The following is a 21,355-nucleotide window of genomic DNA, read 5'->3' as shown; positions in this document are numbered from 1 at the left end:
ATGTAATTTGGGATAGCGACTTTTCATAGGATAATCACGGTTTGAATTTACATTTTCCTATCGTTCTTTCCAGATCAATACCAATTTTGGACTCATTTATTGCTATTTTAGTTGAATTTTCACAAAATATTTATACAGCTTTGTATCGATTATATATATAGAAAATAATTAAGTTTGATAAAGAGTAACCATCTAAACCACTCCATTTATCGTTTTTACATTTTATTTTAAGTTCACAACGTTAGGTTCGAAAAAATGAAAACCACTGGACGCTTTGAAGAAAGCGTAATTCTCATTCAACACTTTGACACTGTTTCGAAAACAGCGAACTCACTTATTACTGATGATTTTGAAAGTTCAAGCTTTACTAGTTTTTTTTCTCAGAATTCATCCATAATGATTCAATCTTCTTCTTCAAAAGCGGATAGTGATAATGCTGATAAATCAAGAGACTCGCCTTTACTAAGTCAAGATCCTATACAAATTCCTTCTGATAAACAAAATTCTTATGTTCAATTCATCCAAAAATACAAGACATCCATCTCAAAAATAGATTACATTTGTCAGTGGTTATATTTAACAGAAACGCATCTACACACGATTGCTGGTAAATACCCAATAATTGATATTCAATGGGGATTGCCAGTAACAATCAATATTTGCAAACTTTTCACATATTTTTGCCAATTAGTATATGTTTTTACGCAAAACAGCAACAAACTTAAATTTTTTTGGCGTTGTTATCGTTCGTCCAAAGTTTCAGACATCAATATTGTAACTGACAAAGTTTATATTAATGAATTTGTGGAAACCCTTGGATTAAAGACCACATCTTTTATTTATAACCATCTTGAATTTATGAAAATTCAAATGTTACAATTCATGAACTTAATTCTACCAACATTTATTCCTATTTTTGGTTCATTTGGTTCCTTTGATTGGAGTATCTTAAGTGCCGACAACAAAGATGATGTTAAAAGGCATTCGACACTTGCTCCGACCACTTTTCTTACACTTCAAAATCTTTCACTTTTCAGAGAAACCGTTCTTTTCTTCTCAATTCTTTTCCCGGGGAATTTCACCTCCAATCATCAATACAAAGAAATACTTATATCGCTTTTAACTGATTGTCCATGTTTTGTTTCATGTTTTCATACTACTATCCAATTCCCATCTATTTTTGAGACATTATCTCCTTTATCATCTGATACATTACTTTCTGCTGTTAAATCAGCAGAACAAAAAGGTGCAACTTTTCATCGTAAGAGAAACCAACTTTTATTAGCTTTATTTGCAGATTATTTTGATCATATAGATGTTGATGATACAATATTAGTATATCATTATGATGAAATTTTATCACTTTTAGGCATATCATTTTATCAACTTTTAGCCACAAAAGATTTAAACTTTGAAATTACAATAACAATGGAATTAATTGGTAATGTATTTCGTATGATATCATTATTTATGGAACATAAAACTCAAATACAACGCGTTTTCTTATTTAACTTGGTTACGTTAGATGTTCCATACATGGAAGACTTACTTAATTTCAACACATCAATGCCTCCTCATGAGAAAAAAATTGCAGACCACATTTCAATACTTATTCGGTCGCTGGAAATCTTAGATTTACAAGAATTTGACAACGGTTTACGATACGATTTTCTACCGTTTTTGATCACCCACGGCCGTATCGTTCAGTTTTCACTATCCATTAAATCCAAGTCTGATGGATTTTCATATATGAATAGTATTTTAGATCATTTATATACTATTCGAAGGCATGCAGAATTATGTCGATCTCCAATAGATTTTATCACTAATGTATTTCAACTTTCGTCAATTTTTAATTCAGGCACTGACTTTTTTGAAATTGTTAAAAACACAAAAATCGAATTATCCGACATCAAGTATTACTTAGTTGCATTTTCGATGTTTCCAGTCAATCAAAAGAATGAATCTGCATTTCGACATATGTGTGATTCATTTGTACAACGTATCGTTTCATCATTATGTGGGTTTTTGAAGCCCGACAATCAATTTGTAGCCATTTCCAAGCAAGCGAACTTAGATCCTTCTTTTGATATCGATAATTATATACCGTTTAGAGCTCAAAACTCAAAATTGGGACTTTACAACAGCGCCTCACAAAACACCGTAAAGTTCACAAACGCGTTGAATGGGTTTCAGGGCATCCCGAAGGTGATAGAGTACGGGGCCGTTAAGTTCCCATTTCACGAACGGTTTCTATCGTCGTTCTCAATCAACATGTGCAAAAACATATTCGGTAATAATAATAGTCCAATTACTATTAATGCATTATTAGTTGCATTTCAAAATTATTTACCTATATTTAATATCTTCAAAATCTCATTTTTGAATTTCGTTAAAAGCTTTTTATTAACGACTACTTCATTACCTTTCAAACCTTCATTAAAAGATCAAAACAAAATGTTCTCTGGAGAATCTAAAGCCTATACATGCTCTGTTTATATCGAAAATTATATGAAAGAAATCGAAACTTTTCTTCAAGGTAAATATACATCGTTTAGATATGAGCCATTAGGTCGAAGATTCATAGGTAAGGCTGAAATAGGTGATGGGAAGCATGCCCTTGAAGATTTGGTGGGTCTGCAGCCGATGTTGAACATCATAAAAACTTTCGGCATGCCAGCGGCCATTCAGATTGATTGCATTTTGATGTCCCATATCGTTAACCGTTTGATGGTTATATTGAATTCCTTTGAAAAAGCTAAGACGATACTCTCTGAATTGGAATTCAAGTTTTACAACGAGGGAACAATTCAATGCGATAAAACTACGTTCGATCAAATAAGAGAAGCTTCTGAATCTTTGTTGGTAATGGGTTTGCTCGTAGAAGTCAGAAAGATTTTGTCAGATGCTCTCGAAATTGCATATACCGACGCATTCCCTGGATTTTATGACTCGTTCATCTCTGCATTCCAAAGAATGTTCAAGAAATGTGGCGAAGATGACTTTACTTTCATCGAAGCAGTCGAGCCATCATTAAGTAATTATTTCTTGGAAAAAAGAGTGAAGACTGTTTTGAAGAACGTTGTTAATCCAATCCCTTTCTCGTTTTACTTAGGTATGTTATTGGCAAATGACAAATGGGACGATTTAAGATTTGAACCCGAAGATGATCTTTTCACACATAACTTACAACTCATTCCTGGAGCAGTGGAGATGATATATGAGCTGGCTCCAATACTTTTTACCAAAACTGATACAAATGCAATTGATGATGCAATCAAATTTTTCTTCACAATTGCATCTGGTGTTGCAACCGAAAAAAGGAAAATAAATCAAAAACTATATGACTCGTTTGTCATATTCATTGATCATTTTCCAGCTTTGACTAACTTGTTCCACTATGGAATCATCGAACATGCATTTCCTTATTCAACAACAAGAGCTTGTTACGTTGACATTGCGACATAATGTGGAAAAAATAAATATTTCATAATAAGAACATTTTTTATGTAAAAAGTTTTTGTGAAATTTGAAATTCTTTTTTCGTAATTGGATCGGTGTTTAAAAAAATTGAAATTTTATTTGTAGAACAACGAAATGTTATAAACGCGAACGTGAATTGTACAATTTGAATCAAGTGTTTCGAATGAATTCACATAGATTGCTTGTTATCTTACTAAGGCTATTCCTTTGTGCGGGTAATTGCATTCCTTTGAGTGCCACAGAAAAAAAACAAATTTGTGGCTTAGTAACTTGCTAAATTTGGGAATCAGTAACATCAATTCAATACGATTTAAATCTTAATATTAAAGAACTAAATGCTTTTGAAATTATAAATAATTATAAATCATAACAATTTTTCTCTTTTGAAAATTTTTTATGAAAAACAAAATTATCTTGAATCAACGTGAAATAAACTCTTAGGTAACCAAAAAGTTTTTATCATTTTTAATATTTATTACATGTTCAAGATAATTTAGTCAAAATATGCAATGAAATGATTTGGTCATGTGATGTGAATTGGTGGACTAAGTAAAGCTATCAAACTGTGGAACGCTATAGCGTTCTTTATGTGGGTTTTCTTTTTCACCATTCTTTCATCCCAAGTATTTTTCGAAGAAAATAACACTCTTTTAGTAAGTCCTGCAGAGCTTTCCCAAGGAACGTATAAAGAATATGAAAATAAAACAGAAATACTTATGTTTATGAACGATGTTACATCAATAAGCAATGATTCATTTAGTCACTGGAAACTACTAAAATCAGTATTTATAAGCAATTCAGTTATTTCAATTGGAAAATCATCTTTTTGTTTTTGTACAAATTTGTCAAATATTAACATTGGTAATAAAGTTGAAACGATTGAAGACAATGCCTTTACATCTTGTATTAGCCTAACAAAAATAACAATTCCTAACTCAGTTAGCACTCTTGGAAGTTCTGTTTTTTCAGGATGTGTTCAATTAGAATCTGTAACTCTTAGTGAAACCATAAACGAAATTAGTATTTCAGCCTTTTACAATTGTTCCAGCTTAACCAGTCTTATAATACCAAACTCTGTAACGACGATTCAGTTTTTTTCATTTTGGTATTGTTCAAATTTAGTTTCGGTTACAATTGGAGAAAATGTTAAAACAATTGGCAACTATGCATTTTCCGAATGTTATCGCCTTGTTCATATAAATTTACCTAATTCCGTTACCGCAATTGGAAATTTTGTCTTTCATTCATGTTCATCACTTGAATCAATTAATTTTAGCGAAAACTTAAACACATTTGGATATAATGTATTCCAATATTGTTATAAATTAACTGAAGTCAAACTTCCAAATTTGGTTGAGACAATTACCGAATTTATGTTTTCTTCATGTGTTAATTTAGAAACAATAACTTTTGATGAGAGACTTATCACAATTGAACAAAACGCATTTTCTTTTTGTACTAAATTAATAAACATTTCACTTCCCGATTCGATTGCTTCAATTGGAGCATATGCATTTCAAGAATGTACATCTTTAATTGAGATTCCAATTGGAAAAGGATTATATATAATTGATACACATGCATTTGAGTCATGTTCCAACTTATTAAAGATCGAAATTACAAATATTTCTATCATTGAAAGTTATGCATTTGAATCTTGCTCGAAATTAGAAACAATAAATTTCGGAGAAAACATTGAAACAATTGGAAATAATGCGTTTTATGAATGTTTCATGTTAAAGAGTATTATAATTCCCAAACTAATTACAATAATTGATGATTATACTTTTTATAATTGTAAAAGTTTGGAAACTGTTAATATTATTGGAAACATTGAAACGATTGGCGAATATTCATTTTATGGATGTGTAAATTTAGTAAATATCGAAATACCTAATACAGTTACATCAATTCGAAGTTATTCATTTTATAGTTGTAGTAATATAACTTCATTTAATATTGGTGATTTAGTTAAAACAATTGGCGACTTTGCATTTTCTCATTGTACTAAAATCACAAATATTACAATTCCGAATTTAATAATTTATATACAAAACGGAGTATTTTCATATTGTTCTAATTTAGAAACAATTACTATTAACGGAAATATTAAAAATATTATAAAAAATGCATTTTATGAATGTGTTAAATTATCATCAATTAATATTCCTGATTCAATTACATATATTGGAGATTCAGCATTTTATCATTGTTGTAATTTAAACACAATTTCAATCGGAGATAATATCCAAACTATTGGAAAATCTGTTTTTCAACTTTGTATTAATTTGATTAGTATAACAATTAAAGGGAAAATTAATGTAATTGAGAATTCTTTATTTTATAAATGTTCGAAATTAAAAAGTTTTATAGTACCAAATAATGTTGAAACAATTGGTATTCATTCATTTGCTGGTTGTTCATCATTAGAATTGATTACTTTAAATGATAAAATTAAAGTAATTAATGATTACGCATTTCAAGATTGTCTTAATATAAAAAACATAACAATTCCAAATACTATAAATATGATTGGAGTTTCAGCATTCTCTGGTTGTGTTAAATTGGAAATTATTAAAGTTGGCGAAAGTTTAACAAAAATTTGCGATTTCGCTTTTCAAGAATGTAATGAATTAAAAGAAATTACAATTCCAAATAACGTATCTTCAATTGGAAGTTATATATTTTATAATTGTTATTCATTATCACATATTAATATACCGAAATTAATTTCGATAATTGATATTTATAGTTTTTATAAATGTTCAAGTTTAGAAACAGTTGAAATTAATAGTGAACTTAAACTTATTGCAAAATATTCATTCTATGGATGTTATAACTTAAACAATATAAAAATTCCTAATTCAGTAACATCAATACGTGATTATTCATTTTATGAATGTAATAAATTAACAAATGTTAACTTTTATGATTCTCTTGTATCAATTGGTAATTTTGCATTTGCGTATTGTGGATTAATAAATGTTAATATACCAAAGTCTATAACATATATACATGAAGGATTATTTTCATTTTGTTATAATCTTCAAACAATTAATTTCGTTGGTAATGTTGAAACAATTTCAGACTTCTCATTTTATGAATGTGTTAAATTAACAAATATTAATTTGCCGAAAACTATTAACTTTATTGGTAATTCAGTGTTTTATCATTGCGCAAATTTGGAATCGATTTCGATTAATGAAAATATTTCTATAATTGCTAATTCAACATTTCAACAATGTTCTAATTTGGTAAATGTTACAATTATGGAAGGAATTACAAAAATTGAAGATAATGCATTTAAAGAATGCACAAAATTAGTGAAAATTATAATTCCAAATTCAGTTTATTATATTGGCGAATCGGTATTTCAATCATGCGCAAGCTTAATTTACATTGAAATAGGTAATGGAATTAGTAAATTAACAAATTATTTATTTTATGAGTGTTCTTCATTATTAAATATTACAATTCCAAACACAATTACTATTATTATGAATTCGGTGTTTCAAAAATGTGTAAATTTAATCGAATTAAAATTAAGCGAAAACTTAACAACAATTGGCGATAATGCATTTAATAATTGTATTAATTTATCATATGTCGAAATACCAAAATGTGTTGAAACAATTGGAAATTATTCATTTTGTTCATGTTCAAATTTGGAAACATTAAAAATTTGTTCGAACATTTCAATAATTGGAAATTTGGCATTTTCCGATTGTAATAACTTAAAATGTATTTATTATCATGGCGAAAAAGCGCCAATGGTATTAGAAAATGCATTTACGAATATCGGAACACATTTAATCATGACGACGAATAAATATATAAATGAAACGTTCGGCGATTTGAACGTGACAAAAGGAAAAATTATCGACGGATGTCCCGAAGACGAAGAAATTGCGGAAATAAAATACGACAACACAAGTTTGATAGTCGGACTTGTGATAAGCGCAGTAATTGTCGCAGCGGCAATAGCTGTGTATGCGGTTGTGTTGATTAGAAGAAAGAGAATGAATAATATGGAGAAAATGATATCCGATCAACCACTGTTATCGGTGAATGAAAAACAGTAATGAAACATTTCTATATGAATAAATGAACTCTTTCATAAAGTGATTGTTAATATTCAAAATTTTTTGTTTGACGATATGGTTCGAAAAAATACCAAAAATTTGTATTTTTGGTTGAAATCGTGTATACAGTTGTGTATAAAAGGTGGTTAAGGTATAAAACGAATGAGTTATTTGGGACCTCAAACAGATCAATCATGTTTATCATGTGTATTTTGCTTAGATAATCTTATATAAAGACACAGTGAAAAACTGTCTACTTTCATACAACTAAGAAGAATTGCTAGGAAAAAAATATATAATGATGCACTAGAAGGTAAATGTTGCTTAAAATGCAGGCAATTTTAACTTTTACAATTGCATCAAATTGGAAGTTGTTAAAAACAATGACCTTTAAAAGACTTTGTGAAATACGATGATATTAGATCAATATTATTTATTAAGCTTGGCATATATATGTATACTTTTTTATAGGTTGAAAAAAGCTTTTATGAATGTCATCAAGAAAGACAGTTTTTCACTGCGTCTATATGCATTTAAAGATATATTTTTCCGTAAGTAATAAAGTGTTGAAATTTTATGAAGCTTTTAAAATCAATAAAAATATTTAATATGCTATTAATTCATTTGTAAGATCATTAAACAAAGTTGTTATTTAATTTGTTTAAGAATTTCGTTAATAATTTGTTTGGTACCCTCGATTGGAAGCCCTTCTATCACCGACATCTCGCCACTAGAGATCACAGCTGAGTTCATATCGATTAAATCCTCAACAATTACTGCTCCACTGGATGTGATGCACATAGAATTAGATTTTTGGATATACGTCTGGACGTCTTCATCTGTAAAATCTCGGGTCATCTTTATGTCTGCTCTTTGTACATCAAATTTCTCGATTCTTGGTTCTGTTAATCCAATTGCTATTGCAGTGTAGACTTCAATTATTTCATCTTTTTTGGCCCACATTTTAATCATTGAAATACATTCTTCTTCGCTGTCTGGTTTTTCAAGAATTTTTCCATTACAAACGACAATTGTATCATAGCAAAGAATTAAAGTTTTTGGATCATTGACTTTTCCCAACAAATGTGAAAGTTTTGCCTTTGCTATTACAAGTGGATGATCTTGGATAGTTTTTGGTTTGGCTTCTCTTGCAATTTTTTTTTCATCGATATCTGCTGCCATTAAATCAGACTCACATCCAAGATATTTCTTAGCAAGTTCTCTTCTCCATTTTGATGAGGATCCAAGGATTACCCTTATTTTTTCCATTTTTTTTGTTCCAAAGTATTAAACATTTGAATAGTTTATGAAAAATTGAAGATCAGGCAAAAAAACAATGAAAAATATTTCCATTATTTCTTTATTTTCTTCATTAATTTCAGTATCACCATGCTTTATGAGTACAAAAATATCTACTAGTTATATTATTAGAAATTCTTATATTACAAGATCTTTCAACTCATTTTTTAGAACTCAAGGATTACAAAACATAGAAATATCTAACACTAATTTTAAACAATTTCTTTCATCTCCTATTTATACTAACGAAATTGAAAGTCAAATTATTCATGAAACATTTTTTTCAACTGATCAAAATATTTCAATTATCAACTGTCAATTTATTGATTGTATAACCACAACTCCAGGCGCTGCTATTCACATTGATTCACCTTCATCAGAGCTTTTAATCAAAGATTCTTTATTTAATAATTGTCGTTGTCAACGAGGAAAAGGAGGAGCCATATACGCCATTATGAATCATTTTACATGTACCAGTAATTGTTTCCACCTATGTAGATGTGGACAAGAGAATGGTAATGATGGCTCCACAATATATGCCAGTTCAAAAATTGGTATTGACACATCATATGTATCTGCCAATGAGTGTCCTAAGCATGGTGATGCATGTTGGTATGGAATGATTATTCTATGTTATGGTCGTCTTGTATCGACAAACATCAATGTATCGAATAGCGAAGTTGAGTTCATTTCAGGACTTGCACACTTTCGTCCAGCACAAGATCAAAGCTTTCTTCGGTATTATACAGCTGTTAATCAGCTTAGCGGGAATCCCCTCGCATTCATCGACTTCACATTCACCGGTGAACACATTTTTGGTTCACTAGTGAACAACACGTCAAAAACTGGAATTTTCTATGTGCAAAACACAACTACAACGCTAAAGAACTTTTATTTTGCAAATAACATAGGGCCTCTTACATATATGTGTGTTGGGGATAGCAAAGCTAATTTTGAGAATTGTTTCTTTGATACTAAAGAAGGTGATAACTTAGGTATAGGATTTGGAAATGCATATAATTGTACGTGGGAAGTGAAAAATATGCAGACGCCAATATTTATACATTTAAACACTGCGTTTTGTGTGGGAAATAATTTATCATATCATAACATTGTGGTGAATGTAATGCAAAATAAAATGGCTGCAAAATCTATAAGTTATGTAATATTGGCTGTGATTGTGCTGGCGTTGTACATGATTGTTAAAAAGTTCGTCCCAAACAGAAGAAATCGTTTCAAAAATAGAGAATAAAGGTGTTGTTGTAAATTTGTTATTTCTTTCACTACAAGTTAGACTGCAAAAGTTTTCTTGAATAAAGAGCGTTTTAACACGTTAAACAGAAAATGCAGAACCCATTTTACAATTTCATGAAGCTGGAATATATTTAAGAAGACAGTAATTTAAAGTAATTGTAATTTATTTTTGTTCAATATATCGAACAACATTTTTAGCCAAATTCAAAAGACAAAAAGTGTCAACATAATCTTCACAATAATAATAAATTTTTAAATTTAAAAAATAATAAATATATTGAATAATGTTAACTTAAGTTAATATATTTTATTAATTTTATGTTTTCTATTTCATTTTTTTCGAGGTGTTTACAGATTTTTCAGGAAAAAGGGGTTCCTTTCAACATCAGATTCGTTTATTTAAGAAGTAATTTAATCACTTCTATATTGAAATAAGCTTTCATACATACTGCTTTAAATATTTTGAACAATTTACAAATATTACTTTAAAATATAAAATTATTAAAATTTTTTTTAAATAAGATAAATAATCACCATTCGCATTAATATCAATTCCATTTTGAGTAAGAAGTAATTTAACAATTTCTATGCGTCCTCTTTCAGATGCTTTGCTGAGCGCTGTATCAAATATTTTGAAGTATTTCCAAATATTATTTTGAAATTTCAATTCAATTAATTAAATGTTAAATAAAATAAATAAATATTTTTAGTGTTAATATCAATTCCTTTCTTAAGAAGTAATTTAACAATTCCTATATGTCCATTTGAAGATTCTAAAATAAGTAATGTGTTAAATATTTAAAAGAATTTCCAAATATTATTTTGATATATCAAATTATTAAAAAAATATTTTAAACAAAACAAATTAATATCTTTAACATTAATATCAATTCCTTCTTGTTCAAGAAGTATTTCAACAATTCCTATGTTTCCATTTGAAGATGCTTTAATAAGATTTTCATTAAATATTTTTCACAATTTACAAATATTAAATTGAAATATTAAACAAAATAAATAAATATCTATATTATTAAGATCAATTCCTTCATATTCAAGAAATAGTGTTTTAATTTTTGCTTTATTTGCAAACATAATTGCTGTCCAAAATAATTTAAATAATTTCCAAATATTATTTTGAAACATAAAATTATTAAAATAAATATTAAATTTAATTAATAAATATTTTTAGCATTAACATCAATTCCTTCTTGTTCAAGAAGTAATTTAACTTTTTTTGTTTCACTAGAATTAGATGCATACATAAGTGCTGTCATAAATAATCTAAATAATTTCCAAATATTATTTTGAAATATCAAATTATTAAAATAAATTTTAAATAAAACAAATTAATATCTTTGGCATTAATATCAATTCCTTCTTGTTCAAGAAGTAATTTAATGATCCTTGCATGTATTGCCTTTGTAAGTGCTGTTTCAAATGTTTTAAATAGTTTCCAAATATTATTTTGAAATATAAAATTATTAAAATAAATATTAAATAAAACAAATAAATATTTTTAGCATTAACATCAATTCCTTTTTGTTCAAGAAGTAATTGAACTATTTCTGTATGACCATAATAAGATGCTAATGCAAGTGCTGTTTTAAATATTTTAAATAATTTCCAAATAATATTTTGAAATATAAAATTATTAAAATAAATATTAAATAAAACAAATAAATATCTTTAGCATTGATATCAATTTTTTCTTGTTCAAGAAGTAATTTGACTATTTCTGTATGACCATTTTCAGATGCTTCCATAAGTGCTGTATTAAATATTTAAAATAATTTCCAAATAATATTTTGAAATATAAAATTATTAAAATAAATATTAAATAAAACAAGAAAACATCCTTAGCATTGATATCAATTCCTTCTTGTTCGAGAAGTAATTTAATGATTTCTATATAACCTTTATAAGATGCACTACTAAGTGCTGTTTTAAATAATTGAAATAATTTCCAAATATTATATTGAAAAATAAATATTAAATAAAACAAATAAATATTTTTAGCATTAACATCAATTCCTTCTTGTTCAAGAAGTAATTTAGCTATTTCTGTATGACCATAATAAGATGCTAAATTAAGTGCTGTATTAAATATTTTCAATAATTTTCAAATATTATTTTGAAATATGAAATTATTAAAATAAATTTCAAATAGAACAAATAAATATCTTTAGCATTAATATCAATATCTTTTTGATCTAGAAGCAATTTAACGATTTCTATGTGACCATTTTTAGATGCTTTAATAAGTGCTGTTTGAAGTAACTAAAATAATTTTTAAATATTATTTCAAAATATAAAATAATTGAAATAAATTTTAAATAAAATAATTAAATATCTTTAACATTAAAACTATCATCCTTTAGCTTTAATAGATAATTTACAAGTTCAATATTACCCGATTTTGATGAATATATTAATATATCTTTTGGAAGTTGATTTTCTTTACGAAAATACTTAACAAGATATAAGTTACCTATTTTTGCTGATACATTTATAATGTAATCATAAATCTCCATTCCTTCTTTAAGTAAAAATGAAAATATTTCATAATTGTGGTATTGAATGCATTTTTCTCCTAATTTTTTTAATGTATCAATACCTGATTTTCTATTCTCTTCTAATTCAATTGTATCAATTTTATTTTCAAAAATATATTTAAAGATATCATTTCGATGAAATTCAATTGCTGTTTCATAAGCATCTTTAAATGTTGAATGATTTTGTTCACATAAATGAATGATTTCTTCATTTCCTCCTGCGATTGCAAATTCTCCTGTTTTTTCTACATTTGCCCCATTCATAAGTAAATATTTAAAACATTTTATTGAAGAAAAAAATGCTGCATAATCAATTAATGAAATGCCATAATAATTAATAAATGAACATCTTTCATAAAGTGATGGTTCGATTGTTTGATTAATATCAAAATTTGTTTGTGATGATATTTCTTGAAGTTTTTCTATTTCATCATTTCGAATTATTTTTGATATTTCATCGGGATTAACTCCTTCTTTAATTAATTTCTTATGAAGCTCCCAATCATTCTCTGAAAGTTTTTTATATTTTCGTTTTATTTCACTCCAAAAAAAACTTAATCTTTTTTCATTAAATTTTTTATTAATATTTTCATTTGACATATAATGTATAAAATAATAATTTTCCTCATTGTAAAAAATTTTTGGATCTATTAAATGTTGTTCAATCATTTTATTTAGAATATAATTTGAGGCTTCATTTTTTTTATTAATAAAAAAATATGTTAATACATCAGAGATTTTTGTTTTACTTTTAAGATTTGTTTCAGTTGTTTCAATTTCTTCAATAAATTTAACATACACATCAAAATCATTTGTTCTTAATGAATATACTATATAAATCATTTGACTTACAATCATGTTAAAAGAAAATGAATATTTTTCTTTATATAAATTAAATAATGAATTGACTGTTTGTGTTATATTATCTTTTCTTAAGTTAAAAATCATATGCTCTAATGATGTGAGTAATTCCCAATAATTATGAACTGAATTTGTTTTTTTCTCCTTTTGTTTTTCCATTTAATTTATTAATATATTTAACAAGAAGATAAATGTCTGTTTTTCGGTTATAGGTGCACCTCATAATTGAATAGTTTACAAAATTATGTGCAATCCAATTGGTCTTGGACTCATTGAGCTTGATTAAGCACTTTACTTAAATATGTTTTTAAGAATTGAATATGACAGAAATAACAAAATTTTATGTATTGAAATAGATTTATGTTATCAACATATTTTCAAATCATTACAAACCTTTTCACCTTCGAAATTAATATCTTATACATTGCTTCCATCAGCTACAACAATACAGTTACAAATTAACACAAACACAAATTCATTAATATATATATATATATATATATATATTTACTTATATCAATTACAACTGAATCAATAACACAAACGTTAACGGAAACAAATTCAGAAACAATAACACAGAATCAAAGACACCTACATTAATTAAACAAATTCCATTTTTTCATCATTAAGCATTAATCACATCAGAAATGTTAACTAAACATCAAATACAATATCTGAAACATTTGTAATGACACAAACACTTTCATGTATAGAAACGAAACACATTCAGAAATTGTATTTGAAACGAAATCATAACTTTAATTGGGTAACAGGTGGGAAAACATAAAATATTTTAAACTTAATTGTATTCATCATCAAAAATTATCTAAATCCGAAACATTTATCACACAACAATTTATTCATTTTTCATTGACCTAAGTTGTTTCATTAGCATTTCCACACTTATCATTTTCCTAATCTCTTCTCTGACCGCCTGCATTGGATCTTCTCCTGTTACGTCCCCGCATTCCTTCAAGATGTCAAAAATTTCAGTTGAGTAATTTGTAAATTCTTTCATCACTTCAAAACTTTCTTTGATCGTCGCCGTCGGCTCTTTATCAGATTCGTTCTCTTCATTCGAAAACATTCGTCCAGAGCTATTCGGAAGTACACTAAAGAACTTATCCGAAATTTCTGGATACATATCAATTGATCCTTGTTGACCAAATTTCTCAACAAAACGTTTCTTAATAAGATTTAAATTATGGATGATTCGTCCTCGTTCTTGCATGTCAGGAACCTCTAATATGCTCTTAACGTCCGCTTCGGGCCAGATTGCATGCTTAACGGTCGCCAGTTGGATGCATTTGTCAATGACACTGAAAAATGCTTGCGGTGATGATGGGGAGAAACTATTGAAGTTAAGCTCATTATATGTTCTGTCAGGGAAATCAAGAATTTCATTGATAAATGTTTCGCCAAGTCTTTGATTGGATACATCTAGGGATTCAATTGGATTTTTAGTCAGGATTTCTTTGACATATCGTGGAAGTTCTTGAAGAAGTGGTTGAGTGGATTTAGATGATATTGAAAAGATTTTTAATGTTCCTATTGATGAAACGTTATCAAGATAATGAAGAGTACTATCATTTAATGAGTTGGATAATGATAACTCTGTAAGATTTTGATTTTGAATAAATTGGATAAATTTATCATTAACTTCATTATCTTCCCAAATTAAACCAGTCAAAAAAGGAATTTTAAGGATGGCAATTCCATCGAAGAAAATGTTTTTTGTTTCTTCATCAATTTGTGCTGCTGATAAGTCAAGACGAATGCTTTTATTAGCATTTGTTTCTAAACTTTTGAATAAAGAAAGTAATGACTCACCACTGAATTCGCAACATGAAAGACAAAGATTCGACAAGGATGAAAAAGTATGTTTTGGCTGTACCTCTATCGGCCGTTTAAACGTATTACCTTTCAAATCCAAATTCAATATACCCGTATCGATTGATAATAAAATTGACAAAAACTGATCAATTTGAATACCGCATTTTGTTGCAGATAACGTTTTGATGCACTTTTTCTCAATTACCCAAGCGCACGTTACCAACTGAATCAAGTTAATGGGGAAAAGCTCTTGTTCAATATTCCTAAATAATATTGTTTCTAAGCTATGGAAACACTCATCAAAGAATAAGGCTTGGAAAAGAATATCAAGAGTTTCAGAACAAAATTGACAGCTTTGAAATGAAATAAGCTTAATCTGAAAATTATACTTGGAAAAAGATTCAAAGAAAACCTTTGACTCTACTTTGGAAAAATCACAGTTGGTGAACTCAAAGTCCGTGATATGATAGAAATATTTTGATGAAAAGAATAGATAATTTGTTTTGGTATTAAAATCAATATCTATCATGGATATTCTTGTGACGTCTCGTGACCCCTTTAAGAGAGTACGAAAATATTCAGAAATAGACTCCATACTGAGATTTCTGATTGTAATTTGATTAATTTCTTTGCCATATGAAACAGCAAAAATCATCGGCTTTAAGAATTGGCTTGATAGAGTTTCTTTTGTAAACTCAAATTTGGTGCTATTTTTAACAAAATTTGCATAGATAGAAATTAGTTCGTCAATGCAATTTTCGCCTGTAAAATAATCTAAAACTGCGCCTAAAAATCTGTCTGCAAGAATTGTGGTGGATTGGAAAGGGGAAAAAAGATTAGCAAAATCATTTTGTAGATCTGGATCAATAGTAACCTCAATTGGTAATTTTGAATGAACAAACAATCCCTCTCTTAATGAATATATTGCAGAAGCTATTTTAATATGATCTTGATGTATAATGGTGATTTCAGTGTTTGATGAACCAATAGTTAAATCTTCTTTTGTAAGTTTTATTAAATTCATTTCAATAAATGAAATTTGGCTTAAGACACTATATGATTTGTGCATTGCTTTTTGTGTCAATAAGAAAACACCTGAAATAGCAACTATTAAATATTTTTCTTTTCCAGAATTCCGTCCATTTGCTAACTCTACCTTTTCACACAACCGAACACTAAGAGGAAATGATTTGAGAATTGGAACATTTGCAATGATTTGGTCTTTTGTTTGAATCATCCACCAAAATTACAACCTGTAAGAAAAGTGTCATTACGACAATTATTCCATCGTTGAGCAAAATGAATGCGAAATAATCGAATTCATATTCAAAAAGTTGAAATGTTAACATTAAATCGTATACGCACGTACGCCAATCACTTTGTTACTATATTTTCTGAAACAATAAATGAGTCGTTATGGAATAGTGTAAATTTATATATTATATTGATTATTAAAGATTTACCAAATTTAGTAACTTTTTCTTCACAATTAATTTTTCAAAAACGCATACCTAACTTGACTTAATGCATAAATTACAAATGCTTGAACTGTCAACAATTACAATACTTTCTCCACAAAAATCAGCCAAATAGTATAAAACACTCTTCAATTTACTGTAATTTATTGTTTCAGATTTTAATTTTTTTTTAACATTTAATAAGAACGAAATAAATCGATTTTGATTTACATATCATACACATTTTTAATGTGCTTTTTATCATATACGAAAACAATTACCAATCGAACGCCAACTTCTTATTACATATTCTGCATTGCGACGGTGTCACGCACACGTTATCCCCCACCTCAAAGAACGGGAATCGCACGCTGTTATTAAAGTACTGCATGTTCAGCTCGAGTATCAGCCTTCCCCAGTTACTCCCCATCGTTCCGACCATGTAGTCGACTTTGACGAGCTCCACCAAGTTCGCCAATGAGCTTATTGATTCCCATAGCGCGCTTTTCTCGTCGTGCGCCAAACTGTGGTCGTGGCCTCCTTTAGGCCTTGTGCAATTGTAGTATGAAATGTCATACATATCTTTGTATTGTAGGAACTCATTTAATGCTTTTGAGTCATCGCTATTTACAAACACTGATAACTTCTTGTTGTCTGATTTAAGTTTCTTGATGATTTCCAATGGATATCGATATTTATCAGCTGGAACTAATTTCATTTCGATGTATTTCGAGCCGCGTCTTATGAACACTGATACATCGTAATGATCTTTTGGATTAACAATATATTTCTCTTTAAACTCTTTGACCCATTCCTTAAGATTATCGTTGTAGTGACTGATGAAATAAGCAGTTTGCATTCGCCATAAGAAATAATATATTTCGGGTGGAGACGAAGTCTCAGAGAAGAATTTATTAACAGATTCGGGTAATTGCGTCCGATTAAATGGTGGATCTTTGAGATATCGAGGGTTGGAATAATCGATTTCTTCTGGTTTAAGTTGACATGATGATAATGGTTGGAAAAAACAATCAAATCCATTCAAGCCTTTGCATTGTGAAAAATTGGAATATCTGTTTTGATCAGTGGGATCATATACAACAGTTCTGTTAAGTAATATCCCATTAGCAATATGGGCACCAATTACATGAATTATTGATCCAATGCCATTCTTCCTTAAACTTGGCAATATAATAAAGTCACGTTGACTACAATCTTTTGGATATTGATTTTCGTATATTATTCTTTGGATTTCTTCAGTTCCATAAATCCCGCGTTTTTCTATTTTTGGATATGGTTTGTCACGTTGATAATCAAAAAAGAATACTTTTTGATGCATTAAATCATATGGATATAATTGATTTAATACATTTATAATTTCTTCTTTTGTCATATTTTTGTTTAAAATCCATTCCCATAATTTATAATGAGGATCATAGCATTTAATTGAGTCTACATATAGGTTTATTCCATTTTCCTTATAAATAATTTTCGATTGAAGATTGAAAAATACCTTAGGACAAAAAACGAAATAAATTATTGCCAAACCAAAAGGAAACATTAGAATTTGACTTGCGCTACACTGTCTTGATACCATAATGTTCACTAAATCGCGAAACATGGGTTGTTCAGGCAATAATATTTTCAGGTCACATTGGACAGTTTTGTATTCAAAATATAAACGGGCCAAAAGGAACAAAAGTTGTTGCTGATGGCTTTGTCATTGATAAGACGAATTGGTTTGCATTTTCAAAGCGTTGGATGTTTTAAAAATCAAATATAATATTTTTTCTGATTTAAACCAAATTTTAATGGATGACCCAAAGTAAATGTTCTTAATTAAGATTCTTAATGATAGCCGATAATTTTGTTTAGCATTGGATAATTCGTACTTTGCGTCAAGACGTTTGAAAAATTTTTGCCATGCTGAACTTGGTTGAAATTATTTGTACAAATAAAAATGCCAACTGTTGATTTGATATCTCATTCTGGAAATGAATAGTTTATTCGGTATGATCATTCCCAAATTAAATGAAAAAATCTGTTTTTCACAGAAAAAAACCATCGTCATTATGAAATTCCTATCGTTTGTCCACGGATTTTCCTCATTGACTTTACTGGCAACTTCTTCTGTATATTTTTTAAGGATATAGAAGCGTCTACCAGCTAAACGTGTCAGATCCGAAACATCGCGTCACTTTCCCTATCGGCTCTGGGTGAGAAAAATTACTTTTTTGTGCTTTAGACAATATTTCAAAGGATAGATGAAAATAAACATCATTAATGAAGAATTCTTAATGATGGGGAAAGGTTCGTTTGGATGTTATGTATTGGTATACGTTCGAATGGTTCAAGCTCTCATGAACTGATCAGTTCACAAAAATATTTTTTGTGAAGTTTGTCATATTTGAGAAACGTTCAAATATGGAATTTTTGGATGAGACGATCATTTTTCTCACAAATGCAAAGGGTGCCCCAATAACAAGGAAATTTTATAGAGACCGTTTAGACAGTAATTATAAAAACTTAAGAAAATCCTTAAATTTATATATCACAAATAAATATGATCTATGCCAAGTAGCGTAATTTATCCTTACCAAAATATTCTATGTATTCTCTAGCAATCAATGATTCTATTCTCTTATGTATATCTTCACTTGAAACACTAAATCTTGTAGCTAATGCATTCTTTACGAGTGCGTCAATATCTCTTAAGTTGACGACTCTTTTCTGTTTCATTTCTCTGACAATGACAGAATCCATCATATTATTTTTCGTATCATTTACAAGTTTAGATTCTGCTATTTCGTCCCTTATAGCTGGTTGTTTAAGCTTTACTATTCGGTCATATCTGAAATCTTGGTTCATTACGTAAACATCTTCTTTCAATCTTAAAACTGGCGCAGTTTCATCAGCCATTGCTTTTAATGCGGCAACAGCGAATTGTTGACCAATATTAGGCTCTAAAGATGTCTCTGCTATAAGTATATGTTTGTTAAAATATAGTAAAATTTCAGCTTGTACACCAGTGCACACAAAAACATAACCGTTAACCGTATCGCGAACGTTAACAAACCAATGGTTTATGGGAAAGTGCAAAACGCGTCCTGTGAAAAGTTTGTTGTATTTGGTTGTTATCTCGGAAGCAACGTCTGAAAGAAGTAGAGGATTCGGATAAGGTGGATGAAATGGCCATGCAGACGTATTTACAATAAGAACTGGGCCAATATGAAGATTAACTGATTGTTCAGCCCCATTAATAAGCATTTTAAGCTGAGATAAATCAAATTTGTCAGAAATGTGAAGAAGTTGTGCATAAATTTGTGTTTCTTGATCAATCTGAAGATCATAATTTTTAACAAGACGACGTGCTGCATGGCGTGTATGTACTGAAATCAGCTCAGTCTTTTGTTCGAAGTAATTTAACAATTCTTTGAGATCAGATATATCTGGTGAATCTTTCAGTGCTTCTGTATTTATCCTTCGAAGGACATTTATAATAATATTTTTCGTTTGAGAGTTAACTAACTTATAAAGACCATTATGGATCATCTTTTTGTACTTTATATTTGAAGCAAAACATTTATCACAAATCAAATGATAAAATGAAATAGCTTCAATTAATTTATCTAGTTCAGTAGGTTCTTCGCTTATTTGTTTTAAAACATTTTCGATGATCAAATCGCATGTTGTTAAGTTGTATTGACATAAAGCAAAAAATTGCGTTAAAACGGTTATTTCTCTTTTTGATATAATAACCGGGATTTTTGAGAGACAGAATTGAATTACGGCGGTTTCCGGATTTGTGAGTTCGTTTCGAGCTTTGCTCTGAAGTATGGAAGCTGTGTTTTCATCGATGATAAGCTTCGTAGCTATGAATTGAGCTTGAAGAAGTCTGTTTGATTCCGTAATGTAAAGCTTAATATTATCAATATCATTTGCAGGTTCATCGACAATCTGTTGAACAAGAGAAGGAGAACCAGAAAAACTTTCACTATCATTGACAGATTCACTGCTTTGAGTTGGCTGGTAGAAATTTGTTGAAAATTGGTGGAAATATGATATGCATCTTTGCTCAATACCAGTGGAAAGAGTTCTTAATTTTTGCGGCATCGCTTTTATAAGCAATTGTTTGACATGAGTGGTGCTAATGAGTAAGGGATTTGTTTTGAGCTCTTCTTCATTTATTCTTAAATCAAGAAAATTGTCATAAATTAAAATAATAGATTCAATTATCAAGTTAAGTGAATCTGATGACTTTATTTCCTTGAGAAAAATCTCTTCGAGATATTCAAAAAGAGTATTTTCTCCAGAGCGAATGATGAAAATGTGCGCAAAAATTGAAGCTAATGACGAAGCAATTAAAACAAAATTCGAGTGAACATTACCGATTTTGTTGATGTATTCAATTGCTTCTTGCTTAGAATTTTCTGAATCAATATCAAAATTTTCAACCAAAACAAAATAATCATGAATATATTTTTGGAATTTCTCCTCTACCATACTTAGCAGATCATTCCCATAACCAAAGCTA

At 28.7% G+C, this 21,355-nt stretch overlaps 5 protein-coding genes across 5 annotated transcripts; 1 reads left to right on the top strand and 4 right to left on the bottom strand.

The window, feature by feature from the left end:
- Positions 1–2,457: 2,457 nt before the first annotated feature.
- On the top strand, positions 2,458–3,468 carry GO595_010452 (uncharacterized protein; the record flags this gene model as incomplete). Its single annotated transcript, XM_067913132.1, has 1 exon — positions 2,458–3,468. The coding sequence occupies one exon, from the start codon at positions 2,458–2,460 to the stop codon at positions 3,466–3,468; it is 1,011 nt and encodes a 336-aa protein (XP_067769190.1).
- Positions 3,469–8,213: 4,745 nt separating this feature from the next.
- Positions 8,214–8,834, bottom strand: GO595_010451 (Maf-like protein; the record flags this gene model as incomplete). Its single annotated transcript, XM_067913131.1, has 1 exon — positions 8,214–8,834. One exon carries the CDS (start codon positions 8,832–8,834, stop codon positions 8,214–8,216), a length of 621 nt encoding a protein of 206 aa, XP_067769189.1.
- A 5,553-nt stretch (positions 8,835–14,387) lies between these two features.
- Positions 14,388–16,601, bottom strand: GO595_010450 (Leucine Rich Repeat family protein; the record flags this gene model as incomplete). The annotated part of the gene is made up of 1 exon (XM_067913130.1): positions 14,388–16,601. The coding sequence occupies one exon, from the start codon at positions 16,599–16,601 to the stop codon at positions 14,388–14,390; it is 2,214 nt and encodes a 737-aa protein (XP_067769188.1).
- Positions 16,602–17,098: 497 nt separating this feature from the next.
- On the bottom strand, positions 17,099–18,160 carry GO595_010449 (mitochondrial inner membrane protein required for protein import; the record flags this gene model as incomplete). The annotated part of the gene is made up of 1 exon (XM_067913129.1): positions 17,099–18,160. The coding sequence occupies one exon, from the start codon at positions 18,158–18,160 to the stop codon at positions 17,099–17,101; it is 1,062 nt and encodes a 353-aa protein (XP_067769187.1).
- Positions 18,161–19,389: 1,229 nt separating this feature from the next.
- Positions 19,390–20,934, bottom strand: GO595_010448 (Cullin-domain-containing protein; the record flags this gene model as incomplete). The annotated part of the gene is made up of 1 exon (XM_067913128.1): positions 19,390–20,934. One exon carries the CDS (start codon positions 20,932–20,934, stop codon positions 19,390–19,392), a length of 1,545 nt encoding a protein of 514 aa, XP_067769186.1.
- Between the last annotated feature and the right edge of the window lie 421 nt (positions 20,935–21,355).

This window comes from Histomonas meleagridis, assembly GCF_020186115.1.
Source record: "Histomonas meleagridis strain 2922-C6/04-10x chromosome Unknown scaffold_61, whole genome shotgun sequence".
In the NCBI taxonomy this organism is placed as follows: domain Eukaryota; phylum Parabasalia; order Tritrichomonadida; family Dientamoebidae; genus Histomonas; species Histomonas meleagridis.
This window is presented reverse-complemented; position numbering and strand designations above follow the sequence as displayed.